At 30.6% G+C, this 14619-nt stretch overlaps 1 protein-coding gene across 12 annotated transcripts in view; it reads left to right on the top strand.

Moving 5' to 3' along the window:
- The window catches only part of cher (filamin A protein cher), a 107635-nt gene extending 105063 nt beyond the window's left edge, over positions 1-2572 (top strand). For all 12 annotated transcript variants that reach the window (XM_031978063.2, XM_031978062.2, XM_031978061.2 and 9 more), the window contains one exon: positions 969-2572. In XM_031978063.2, coding sequence (XP_031833923.1) covers positions 969-1153 — 185 coding nt within the window. In that variant the 3' untranslated portion in view covers positions 1154-2572. The remainder of the gene's footprint in view (positions 1-968) is intronic.
- The last annotated feature ends 12047 nt before the right edge of the window (positions 2573-14619 follow it).

The raw sequence follows: 14619 nt of genomic DNA, 5'->3' as shown, positions 1-14619 counted from the left end.
TTATATATACTTATTTTGCAACGTTAGAAACATTAGGAATCAATAGAGAATTAGGGAATTGATATGTTTATAATAAAACGGATTATTGTTTTAGTAATTATAATTTTTAGTGGTACACCATTTATGTTATATTCTATAATTAAATGTTATCTGGTTTTTTCTTCTTTTCTTCTTTTATATTAATTTTCATGATATTTCTTATATTATGAAACATTTTGTATAGAGAGAGAGAGCGATGTAAGACATAATCTTACATACTAAAATAAAATAACAGTGAAAAGTAATAAGATTGCAATGAACGTTCCAATATCAGATAATCACATAATATTTGAAATACCCCTTGAAAGATAGCAACTCGCTAACAGCGCTGTGCATAGGTTACATACATCGATAGGAACGCACGTAAAAACGCGTATACGAAGCAAAAAGAAGTATTTGAATTTTTAAACTTTAGAAATCTTAAAAAAGAATATTCATATCTTAAAATAATATTGATTATGCTGTATCCACAGGGTATTGACGAAACAAGTTACTATTTTAGTTGAAAAAGAAATTAAAATAAAGAAATATGAGACCATAATTTCTGATCAGTAACTTTATTTCAAATATTTTCCACTGAATACATAATGAGACTTTGATAATGCTATAAATATTGATTTTAAGGAAAGATCTATGAAATGAGTATTACATATCTTTGAAGGAACTATATAATGATTGTTAAAATTTCTTTATTACTTGTACTTTTCAAGCTTTTACCATTTATACTCCTCATAAAAATTATGAATAGAGTTGAACGAAAACTTTCACATTATCAACAAAGGAATCAATATATTTTTGTTCAATAGACAATAAATAAATTACTCTTTAAAACCTACTTGTAATAACGTCAAATCGTTTTAATTCAAGTATTTTAGTAGCTTTTTCATTTAAAGATTTTGTGTAATCTAATTATTTATTTCTTTGTACAGGCAATAATATCCTGTATGTTGCGGTCTATGGACCCAAAGGACCATGCGACGAAATCACAATGAAACATACGGGCCGAAATAATTACAACGTAAGCTACATGGTTCGCGAGAGAGGAGAATACATAATTCTCGTGAAATGGGGCGACGAACATATCCCTGGATCGCCTTACAAAGTCGAAGTATAAATAATTATACTTTGCATTATTGTTTCTTTTCATGACGAAACTATAAATTTGTAACATTTTTTCCTGGTATATCGTCCGTTTAATCTATCTTTCATTAAATATATGTTAATTTTAATTATTTTAAGTCTCATAGAGGGAAAGGACGAACGTAAGTCCGTTTTACTGTGAACATCAGTAACACTTTCAACAGTCATTATTTGGGGTTTTATTTTCGATGAATCACGATGAAGCAATCGTTTACTTGATATAACATGTTAAATGCCATATATACTATTCTGTGTAAGAATACTCGCGTAAGAACACGAAGGTGCTATTCTGTTACAAAAAGAAAAGAACGTTATAGCATTGAAGTACTATTTATCGTTAGAAGCCACTTCTAAAATACTAAGCTATCGATGTTGTTAATTTTGTTTGGTTGTTTAGAGGGAAACAATATGTATGAACGAATGTAATGAATTAGGATGATGTATAATTTGTACTTTGCATAATAAGAGTCTCTAGGCATTCGTAATTAAGGATAGTCGACAATATCTGTTGGTGCTTCGTATTGATTAAAACAAATTCCAAATGTTCGAACTAGCAGTCAAAGTACAAACGCAAATTTTCTGTGAAATACTACCTGAAATATGGAATTCAAATAATGTCGGTTTCGTCACGAGAAAAGAGGAATTGTATATTCAAATGCATGCAGGGTGTTCACGAAATCAATGTACAATCTGGTAAGAGATGATACAGCGGACAAAAATAAGTTGAGAACATAGAATAATATTTTTCGTTTGATACGTCCGAGGTAATAACATTTCAAACAATTTCCTTGTTTGGAAAATTAAAAACAATGTTTTTAATTTACTTTTTATGTGGAATTAGTTCTGTCTCGATTGTATTGATATTTTGGGAACACCCTGTATTATATCTGTTACTAAAAGTTGTTAAGGGTGCGTATGGGCCATGAAATATTTTAGAAAGGAATTGCATTGCTTTTCACTTTCTAGCACGCAAATAAACTGCGAGCTAGCTCGATAATAGCGAAATAAGAAAAGTGTTTCGTGTTATTTGAATAATACCACATATTAAGGTGTTTAATTTTTAATCAATATACGGTTCACGTGACTTCTGCTTTAATTTGTATGTTATCACCTACAAACACTGCGATTTCTGGTTAGTTCGTCTGAATCATAGCTGAAAAACAGGTTAAGCGGCAGTGAGAACTGCAAATGATGTATAATGTTAAGCTGAAATCATATGTATGTCAATTATTCATTGAAGAAAACACCAATTGTGCCTTCCATTCTAGTTTAAATTAAATTTATTCTGCTAAAACACGTTATGATGTAATCATATCAAATATTTAAGTATAGATTAAATGCATCGACTATTATAAATAATATAAAATGAAATAAATAATATGTTTATTATGAAGCTTACAGAGTTGTACATTTCCTTTCGCATCATCTGTTGTTGTCGTTCATAAACATATATTCAAAATAATAACCACAGTTCAGAGGTGCTTACTACATAATAGCGTAGCTATTTTACTATTGCATATCAGAATTGTATATTATGTTCAACGATTCGTCCTAAAAGTGTTCATTGTTAATGCAATGATCAATATTTCTAATAAAGAAATATAGTATACCTAAATTTTCCATTCATTTAAGCTTTACAAGTTTAAAAAGTCATAGAAGAAATTGACGGTTATACTTATCATAAAAGTAAATAACTAATTAAAGTTACCATTTGAAAACATAAAGGAAGTTGTGATTAAATCAAAGAATATACATTTTTAGCACATATTATCGAAATAACTTATAAATAGTTTTTGGAAAACGACAATGACCACACAGTAAAAACATAGTTGGAATTTATTTATTATCAAGGGGAACAATTTTTAATAAATGAAGGAAAGAAAACTTGTAATTTTTTATTGTAGATATTTGGGAGAAAACTAAGAAAAATAATAGCAAAAGTGCCACATAGAAATACCATTACAGTGTAGTATATTTTTATTAAATGCAAACACGAAAAGAGTATTTGAAATAAAATTTTAAAAATGATAATAAAGACATTTTAAATGATCATAATGAAAAACATTAACGCTAAATAAAAATAGACAAAAAAAGTTATATATTCCAGAAGTTGCTGCCGATGTTAAACATATCTTGAAAACAATTCAACTAGAAGATATATGAAGAATATTCCGAAAAAAACGTTTACTTTAAACCTATTACATCCAAGTAATAGGTAATTAGTGTTAAAAATTGAGATTAAAAGATCAAAGTTTACAGAAAGATATATGAGCATGAATTTTGTTTTCTTGGAAAAATGTGTTTTTCACGTATGAAAATTAATTCAACATTTGAGATTCAACTGAAAGAGTTTCAATTTACACAAAAAAAGAATTATGTATACAAATTAGCCGCATAAAGTATGATGACAGGTATCTGCAGATTAAATTTATAACAATTTCTTAATAATATGAGTATAAGTACATATACTAATGCAAATTATTGAAATTAAAACCATGTTACGGTTTCACTGTTTCTGTTTCGTAATATTTCTTTTACATAAATAATAATTCAGTCGTTGAATAATATATTAGTATAACCATATTATTGTACGAATAGAGTATTTAAAATTATGTTGAACTGAACGTTGAGATAGTTAATATTAATATTTTCTGCAGACAATGCCAAGGGAAAAATTTTTTCTAAACATTACATTTAGAAAAATCATTGAGACTCTACGACTTTCAGTAAACATTGAAAATCAACGTTTTGTATATAAAATGTTATTTACGACAAAATATTCTTCTGATTCCATTTATTACTGATATCAAATTTTAGTTTTAATTGCAAGTGATTGAAATTTTCATGCCCCTTGAGACCTTGCAAGCATTTCTCGTATAATATATTCGAATAAATGTGAATTTGCTTATTCATCGATCCGTTACTATTTGCGCAAGGTATGAAACCGCTTCCTAATTTTACATTTTCATATACGGTAACGCATCGCAGGTGTTAAAATGATTTCTATATTATTTTATTACGTTCTCCACGTCGTCACTTATACTGTTAATTATTTATAAGTATATACTCTTCGTTTTAGACCTTTCAAAACATAACAAAACTTATCAGATTATAATTTCTAGGGGAAATATTAGTAAATTGCTATCATTAGTAACTTAAAATTAGTAACATAAAAGATGCACATAAACGAAGGTTTTAGTAGATATCTATTTATTACATAGCTATAAGTATATACAGATATTTCAAATATTAATTTCCCTTCTCTACTATGTAAATATTATTTAGAAATAACAAGTTGGGAATTTAGGATATTACATACTGATAATATTTACGTTGAATATATTAAATTGAGTAATTTATAATTTGTATTTTAAAGGGTAAAATAATTTGAAATACAAGCTTTAAGTTACACTGTCTTAAAACTTTAAATTTTCAAAATTTAACGCCTAAATTAATAAATTTAAATAAAAACAATACCATATTAAAAAATAATGTTAAGTATTAGCATGATAATATTTATAAATTGAAATTTAATTATATACACCACTTACCCATGTATTTATATAGGCGCGTAGTTATTTTTTTCATGTAATAAATAATACCCAGCTGGTACAATTTCTTTATGTTTCTCAGTTTTAAATCAAATGCTATATTCTGAAGAAGAACAGAATTATGAGTGAATAATTAACTGTGTGTATTAATAACGACAACCACTGAAGTGTCATACGCAGAGCTTAATAGAACTGCAATACATAGTAGTTTCTAAAAAAAACTTTATTATTTAATTATTTTATGCAAAGATAATTATAACACCAGCCTATGTAAATTTGACAATAAACGGTATGCATATTGTAATTTATATTTTATTTATCAAATGGCACCAGCTATAACACATCGTGCAGTATTGCAGAAACTGTGCTGTGCCAGTAATACTATTAATTAAGAAAAGAAAGAATCCTATGGTTTAGAAATGTAAATACCATTTTTTATTACCAATGTGTTCCTTCTCCATTTTCCATTAAATACTGCTTAAGAATCATTTCGAAAACATAGGATGTAATATTTGTATATAGTACAATTATAAACAACGTAAGTTATCAGTAAATTGACAGTTTTTGCAAGTAATTAGATTTATAAACAAGAAACAAATTTCTGTTCCTGATGTGAACTGTTTCTATGCTGCCTGTGATCGTAAAATAATTATTTAACACAAAAGTGAATGAAGACGTAAAGTTATAAAAAGAAACAAAATAACATACATACTTACACTTGCCCGACTTGAATTGTGAAATATTTATTTCGCTAAATTAAATTTATTTTATAAAATTGAGCCAATCATGTTACCTACCTGTTAAAATAGTAAAAGGAAGAAACAATTTAAAGATCTTTATAAGCAATAAATGCATAAAGATTTGAACGTATAGTGATAAGACTAATTTGTTTAATTTCTACACTATTGTTTTTATCGACCTGAAGTATATAATATTGCGACAACTTACGTAGCACTGTAGATGTAACCGTCCTGTGAACATTAATAGTCCCTTCCCAGAAATTGTTAATATGCATCTACACAATTTTCTAATTTTCGTTATCATTTCAGTAAGGATAATACTTCACAAGTTATAAAAATTAATTTTCAAATTCAGAATTGAAAATGGATTTTCAGCAATCATTATTTCAAGTACCCAATAAGCAAGAAAATGTTGTCTTTACAAATTATATGTTTGCAGAAAACATATTTATTGCAGGTGATTCCTTATAGGTAAGTAATTTTTTACTGACAAATTTTATATAATAACAAATATCGAGTATAAGGGTATTAAGGATAATTGTTGTTCGGAAAGTAAAGCTAAAGAAACCTGGATATATTTACATTTAATTTGCCAAATATTTACGTATGTAATTTATTATAAAACGAATAGATAATATTCTGTAGCAAAATTTTTACATAATTATTCTTAGTTACAGAATCAGTACACTCAGAAACATCCAAGATTATTAATTAACCATAACTCTCGAAAAACAATTTAAAAATACCAAACAAAAATATTTCCATCACATTTCATCTCAAAAAAGAAAAAAAAGGAAAAACAAATAAGAATGTTATCAAATTCAACAGCATCATATTCTACAATTCACTCCGTATTATACCTGAAAATACAAAAACGGAACCCCTAGTTGTACCAAAATCTCGATCAAACAGCAACGCATCGTTCATTTACACGTTCTATTCCAATTCCCAACGGTACGCAAAAGTCCAACAACAAAGAGAAGAAAAAAGGAGACCACCTACCGAGATATTATCGAGAACGAAATCGTGAATCAACATAAGGGCAACACGTTTTTTCGTCGGTGGGCAGGAACAAAAATGTAGGAAAACAGGGAAGCAGTGAATCGAAGCATGTGTAGATAAAACAAATGCAACGAGCGGGTTAAATCCGTGATAAAAAGGGGCGTGGAGAGACAGGGAAAGAAAGAGAGAGAGGAGCGCGGACAAAAAAAGGAGGGAAGAAAGAGCAACGCGGGCCACGTCCTGTCCCCTTTTGACTGGCTTGCTCTATTCGTTCTCCGATGAAGTTATTGAAGGTCGTAGGTGGGTAAACCGCTAGGTGGATAGGTGGAAGAGGTCTTCCAAGCTTCGGATCCGGCCCGTTTCGATAGGATGGTAGGCGGTCGCAACCAGTTTCATAGGTGCCTTACGCTCGAGTTCGCAGGCGTCGAAAACGGGTGCTTGACTTGCGCCGTCGTATAGCCACCCGTTTCGCTTTTCCTCGCAGATACACGCCCTTTCTCGCGATCACGCCAACGCCTCCGCCGCCTTCGACACCACCCTTGCTCGCGGCCTCGTCGCGATCCCGACTTCCACTCTCTCAGACGCTCGCAGGATATCGCCGCGGTACCTTCATTTATTTCTTATTCCCTTCTCGTCTACTTATACTATGTTCGCCTTCTTCATCATACATTATCTTCGTTTCACGAGGTTGTTGAACGAAGCGATACGATTCACCGGTATGCTTGTGCTCTGTTCTTACGAAGTTGATCGCCGTTTCCGAATCGTATTTGGTAATATGTTCTTAGAGACCGTGTTTTACGGGTGACAGGAATGTTTAAAGTTGCATGAGAATGAGACGGTAGCGGAAGTTGTACGGTTCTTCTGGGGAACGGAGTTTGTTGCGTTTATGTCGATAGTTTGTGACATCCGTTATGGGATTCGAGGAAGATGTTTGGCAATGTCCCTGTTTGGGATTCGTACTCTGGCTATGTACTTTAGTTGTATTTAGAGTTTGATTGATGGAGCGCTCGTTTTTGGAGGTCAATGATTAATGTAGTTGACGTTGACGAGTTTTATTAGGTGCTTTTGGGAGAACGAAATTATTTATGAAATCATCTGTGTGGTAAAGGTCAGGTTAAATCAGTTGTTTCTTGTTGACGTATTTGTGCAATTTGATGGTAGATCAGGTATTTCGGAGCGATTAATTACTGTTTATACGAACAATACGATGAGTATTGGTTATTTTGTAATACTGTGCAATGAAAACATCAAGTATCCCCTTAAATAATGCGAATTCAAATGAAGAATAGGTAGAACGTTTATAAATAACTCTCGAAAATTATATATTTAAGTCTATTATTATTTTAAGATAAAAACTGTTAACAGGCACTGAAACCTATATTTTGCTATTTGCCTTGTAAGGTTATTAAATTTAAACTCATCTTTTATTTATGAAGATAGAAGTAGGTAGATTAAAAGTGCCAAATATGAGGCCGCTCTTCTAAAACAGTCGTAACTTTCCACCGAAAAGAGTTTTATTGAAACATTTTACAGATTTTTAAAGTATAATACATTTGGTTTCACATATTCTTGGATGGAATATAAAAAAATGTAATCTTTTCGTAATAAACTAAAAATTAACACTGTTCAATTTGTCTACAAATTATTTTAATGGTCAAATTTTTATTTATTTTAACCATCATACTATAATATATAAACAATTTCTAAATGTAAATGTTATGTTACTATATATCATTTCAATAGATATTTAATTGATATCTATCATACTTTATGCATAATTATTTACCTAGGTACTTCCTATATTTGTTAAAATAATCTGAATTTGTTGAGACTTTAGCAACTTCAGTTTGTTGTTACTGATATCGTGATCTTGATTCAATAAAAACAAAAACATAAATATTCTACCTATAATAAAGTATTTTTGGAGCAAATTATTAACTACGAACTGGTAAACGAATTTATATGATACAATTAATTATTTTACAATTATTCTATTTATTTCGTACATTTTACAATTTAAACGTAAATTTCATAGGAATTCTCCAATCAAATTGGAGTTTATATTACAGATCTATATTACTGTTAATACATACCACATCTTCAAATATGAAAAGTACTTTTATCGTCAGTGTCATTACATTTTACACTGCTCATGTAATAATTCTCAACGTGTAAATACAAATTCTTCAATAAAATATTAGCGATCGAAGGATCAATCACTTATCATCACCGAAACTCTCGAAACACTGAAATATTTAATGGCAACACAAATAACTAAAAATTTAATTATCTATGTCTCATTACAAATCCACATGTCTTTTAGTCAATTTAAATTTAACATGATTCACAGCTTCATGAAACCAGTAGAACACAAGAGAGATATCGAACATATCCAAACACGTATATTACAATGTACCATTAGTAAATTGTAACCAATAAATAACAAATAAATTTATGTTGCAACATACTACCAACATACCAAACATTCTACATATCAAAAACCTTCCCCATTGAATCAACATCTCTACGCGTGCTCCACAGCAACAGATAACAAATAAATTTAAATTACAATACGCCGATAACATAAACATTTCACGTGTCAAGTTTCCCTATAGAATCAACATCTCTACGCATAATTCACAACAACAAATAGCAAATAAAATTACGTTACAGCATGCCACCAACGTGATAGACATTCCGCGTATCGAAAACCTTCCCCATAGAATCAATGTCTCTATGTATAATTCGCAGCGACAAAGTCGTCTCGAAGTTCACAGAAGGAATTTTCAAGACGCGGTTAAATGAGAGCATATCGTTGTGACCGAACAGGGTCAACCTCTTATGCACGGAGCGTTATGTAGGTATCGCAAGAATATCATAAGTGGTTGGTAGTGGCGAGGTGTGGAAGACGCAGCGGTACTCGTGAATTTGCGTGTAAGTAGAGGAGGTCAATTGCCGGCAAGTGGAGGATGGAAAGCATAGGCGGAGCCTTGAGTTCCGCCTCTACCTACGATCCCACCTCTTATTATGCTTTCCCCGACCTTTTCCAAACTCCCTCCACGTCCTCCTATTTGTATCGTTTCCTCGTCTCCCTCCACAGGGGTTCACCGACTCTCTTTATCTCGCTTGATCAGGCTCGTTTAGTCGGTCGACCTCTTTCCCACTTTTTCCCGTCTTTTCCTATCTCCAAGGCTCAACATTTTTTCACTTCGCTACACCTCCCCCCCACTCTCTCTCTCTCTCTCTCTCTCTCTCACTCTTTCACTTGTTCTTTTTCTCGCTTTTTTACTGTTCTTCTCTTTTTTACACCTTTCCCCAGGATAGCCCGAACGCACAGCTCTGTCTTTCCTGTTGGCAAAAAGAATCGATCCATCCGCACCTGCAAACCACAGAGCTTGCCCCCACCTTCCATTTCAGTTGCATCTACTCAAATTACCTTGAACATGCGTTTAAGGGGGTACAGCCATTTTGCGTCGGTTTTTTCCTCTTCTGCCGACGGTTCCACTTTGTCGTCGTCGCTTTATTTTTGTTCTTGTTTAAACGAATTTTTTACCTGCCTCGTGCGCCGGGAAATTTAGATTGGTATGTACCTTGCGCAGGGTCGAGGAGGCTTGTGTTTGATGTAGAATTGAGTTTGGAAATTAGATCAGGAATAAGTGTTTGTAGACTTATGCGAGGTGGACGCGTCTTTAAAGGGGTGCAGGCATTTTGGGTTAATTCTTCTTTTACAGTTCCATTTTTTTGGTTTTCCTTTATTTCGGTTTTGTTGGAGCAACACTTTGTTACCAAGGACCGTGCGTATGAATACTTTTTGTTACAATGAAAATCTGTTGGACGATGTTTTAACTGATTTAATTGTTTTTGGAGATATTTTCTAGTAATGCTGCTGTTCTTTTTACGACTAGAAGACCAGATAGCATAAATCGTATTTTTGAAAGTAAGGATTGCGTTATAACGGAGTGGAATGGGTTGAAGAGTTCTTGTCTTCTTATGTTTACAGTGAAGAACAAAACTGAACCAATGATTGAAGGTTTCGCGTAATTCTTTATGTAACATTATGAACAGTAAGATACATAAAACGTAATTATAACAATAACATCTAACATTGTTTGAGCTAATACACACAGTTCTGAAATATTCAGTATCTCTTTTCGTTTCTAATTAACAATAAGTATTCACTGGCTCAGTTTTGCACAGTGTTTTCGGTGATATAATTTTCTTTATTTTAAATATCTCTAATATTTTGTTCCAAATTCTTTTGCTTTGTGAACTAAAGCACTTTAATTCGACATTGATTCTATTAGGGCAGACCCAGGCGAATCGGATCAGTTCAGATTGAACAGCGAAGAACTAATAGTTAAAGCTTAGAATCAACATTTTTTTCATAAATTTGTCATTAATACGCGTTAAGTTCCAATATCAGTAAAGAAAAACTGAGAAGTGAGAAATATCCGATTCGCCATAAATTCCGAGGAAAATTTCAAGATGGTTGGATAAATTTTTCATTGCAATAAATGTAATATTATTCTCTGGAAGATCCTATATTTATGTTATCAATTCAAACTTCCTGATTAGTCTTCATTCTTCTTTTAATAGTGTCCTTCTTTGGCCTAGTCCTTAACTTCTTTTGTTTTTTTTAAGAAGTTTAATTTTATTGACAGGTGACGTCAAATGTACAATTAGTTTTTTTAATTATTCGACAAATGATTCTTCCCTTTAGGGCTGTATAAGGTATGCGATAAATTTCCGTAGTTTGACGTATGGTCAGTTCTTTGGGGTTAACTCTTATTATTGTGTCTTTTATTGTTTCTGGGCTCCGTGATTCCTGATTTGTCAATTTCTGTATGCGTATATATGAATAATCATGATATTTATAATCATAAACAGAAAAAAATGAGGAAAAACAGAAATTCGTTTCGCCTCGCTAGATTTGATCCGAATAACGCCGTTTCAAAAGATTTCAAAGTGAATACGATAAATGAACAGAATACTAAATAATAATTTAAAGTACATTAAATACTGAATTTAGACACCTCAGAGACTAATAATAATACACAAATTTGCATTTCCAATTTTAGCTTGCCATTTTAAATGTGAAATTCTAACTAGATATTTCAGACTTAGCCAAGAATTCGTTACGTTCTCGCGTGTTCGTTTCGATTCTAACACGTGTTGGTGGTAAATAACGGTTTGAAACAATTGAAGATGCATTGGACTAAGTGTAGAGGAGGTGTTTGAAGTAACATGGATGGTCAGCATGCTCATTTCTATAACAATGCAACAAATATGGCCAATATTCTTATTTTTCTTAGATTCGCCTTGGTCTACTATATTATGTGTTACAGTCAGCAATTTATTAATAGTGTATCTATCTAATAACAGTTGCACCTACTCTGTATTTTAGTCATTGCATAAGTTGGCGCATGTGCAAATACGAGTATACTCGTCAGTGGTCAAAACCATTTGTGCATAAAAACACGAGTAAGTATATTCGTAAACGGTCGACAAGGTTTTATCCTTCACATGACGAATACTGGATTCATTCGATCAGAATATTATATTTATATCACAGTACATTATTAGTTATTTACTGTTGATTAATAAATAGTTTGATGTAGTTTATGCAATTTAGAAATCAACATTGCGTTTACTTGCAGCACGTACGCTATAGGCCAAAAGTTTGGAATCAGTACGTAAATTTAGGGAAACAGAACATTTTTAAGAAAAAATTAATGTCGTCAGAGTAAATAAGGAAGATTTATTTGTCAAAAACTTGTAAGTAACTGTTTTACAATTTGTATTACTTTCCTCTATCGAGGAACGAATATTTTTCTTCAAATTGTATTTTCATAAAAAAAACTGCCTTTATTAAAAATTATTTGTCTTAATTTGAGTGAATTATAAATTCTTTTACTAAGTTTATCCACAAAATGAATTAAAACAAATTTTAGTAAATAAATGGTATTTTTAAAAATTGTTGTTGTTGCAATGCGATATAAGTGAGTTTATTGTATGAAAAGTGTTTTCCATTTGTTCAAAAAATCCGTCAGCAGTCAAACGGTTAAACAAGGTGTTAGGAAATACTCGTTCAATGCTCACTGTGAACACTGATTCAAAAATTCAGTTAATTGATAGCGTTCTTTTTTTTATATTACAGTGAGAATTTTATATACATATATGAAAATCAGATGTTTATCCCGGATTTTCGTTTAACTATGAAATCTAATAGAATTTTTTGTTAATTAGACTGCTTATAGAAGACACAGCGCTTTAAGAAATAAATATAGATAGTATTTAATAAATTATTATATAAAATCAAGAATAAGTATTTATATAAATTATTCAAGTTTAGTTGCATCTGAGTTTTTTAATTTCTTTATGTTTTTATTTCTAAATTGTTTTTGATGGGCAGCATAGTTGGACAGTCATAATTCCAATTTTCCATTGAAAGCAATCACTTTACAAAATGATTATATCGAGCATTGAATTCGATGCCTTTTCATTTAATCAATTACAAATCTATTTTGAATTGAAATATTTCATTGCTAGATTGAAATATTCTATTTTCGCTTCTAAGATGAAACAAAGTTATTAAAAATTATGGCGCATACTTCGAGGATTGAATGATATATGATATTTTCGTAAGTAATCCATTTTATACTTATATAACAGCAGCTATTGCAGTAGCAGATGTGGAAATGGAAATTCTATCCGGAATGGTCCGTATGGGTATTCCTCCCAAGGGATCGCTATTGGGTTATGTTTACTGGTCTGATGACACATCAATCGTTATTGAATTCACAATCAGGATGTTAGAAACGCGTGCATTTATCAGAAATGTCGAATATTAACTCGTGAACAACCACGAGAATCATCAGTATTTTATCATTTATTCATCAGTATTTTATCATATATCATTTAGCAAAAATAAAAAAAAAAACAATTATTTACCATTTGATTCTGTAATTCGATATTATATTGAATTCCAAATAAAAAATGATATCGTTATTTAACGCTGAGTCCAGAAACTAATAATTTTTAATTCAGTAAACGATTGTTCATTTAATTAATGTTTTAAATATCCATCACAATTATATAAAAGAAAAATGCAGTCGATTAGTAAGATGGTCAATAATTGCGAGTAATCATCATTCATTCAAGAATATTTTAATAATAATTTAATAAAAAATCATCTCCTTTTAAGGCATTTATTCGCATAATCAACAGTATATAAGTAATATAAAGTAGAATCAGGTGACTTACCTTGTATATGCAGAATATTCTATAAAGTATGGAATTTATGGAGTATTAAATTACATATTATTTCAATGATAAAGATTTAATTTCTCCAGCGTACAACGATTCTGTGACACGAAAATTAACTGCACACCTCGCAGTCTCTAATTTACTGCTTAAACAAGTGAGTATTATAATAAATATTCCCAACTAGGGTTTTTGCAAGCAAATGTACTCTTACCAGTTCGTCAGCAGTGTCACGAAAGAAAGTCATAAAGTGGTTCGAATGTAAGCACGGATTTCTATATTATGATTTTTAACAACACTCGTTTCACGAATATATCATAAAAACCTTTTCAAACATTTTGAGATTTTTAATATTATATATAAACAATGCCAGTATTGTAAAATAAATAAATAATGCATAAATACACATAGTATTTAATGAACGAATAAATAAATAATGCATAAATACACATAGTATTTAATAAACGAATAAATAAATATGAAACAACATACCATTGAAATTAAATATTAAATCGTAACAAAAAACAAAGCTTGCAATGAACATTATTGCAATTATTATTTAGTCGATTCACATTTTCATTTGCTTGCTAGAATTTCTGTACAGTATGGTTGAATTATAATGTTTATCGAATAATACCTCATAATAATAGGCTGGCAATGATAATGATAACAAGTAATACTAGTAATAAAATTAATAAGGAAATAGTAATTTAATGAATATTATTATTATTTCCATGTTAATTTAATTTTAAATATAAACATTTCTAAATTTTCTACTTAGCAGAAATCAGAATAATTTATGTACTACAATTTTGCTTATTAACAGATAAGTCATTGTTCAGTGTGAATAAGAATTGTTTTAGGATAAGTTCATGGATTATCAT

The sequence above is a fragment of the Nomia melanderi genome, chromosome 8, assembly GCF_051020985.1.
Source record: "Nomia melanderi isolate GNS246 chromosome 8, iyNomMela1, whole genome shotgun sequence".
NCBI classification, from domain to species: Eukaryota; Metazoa; Arthropoda; class Insecta; order Hymenoptera; family Halictidae; genus Nomia; species Nomia melanderi.
This window is presented reverse-complemented; position numbering and strand designations above follow the sequence as displayed.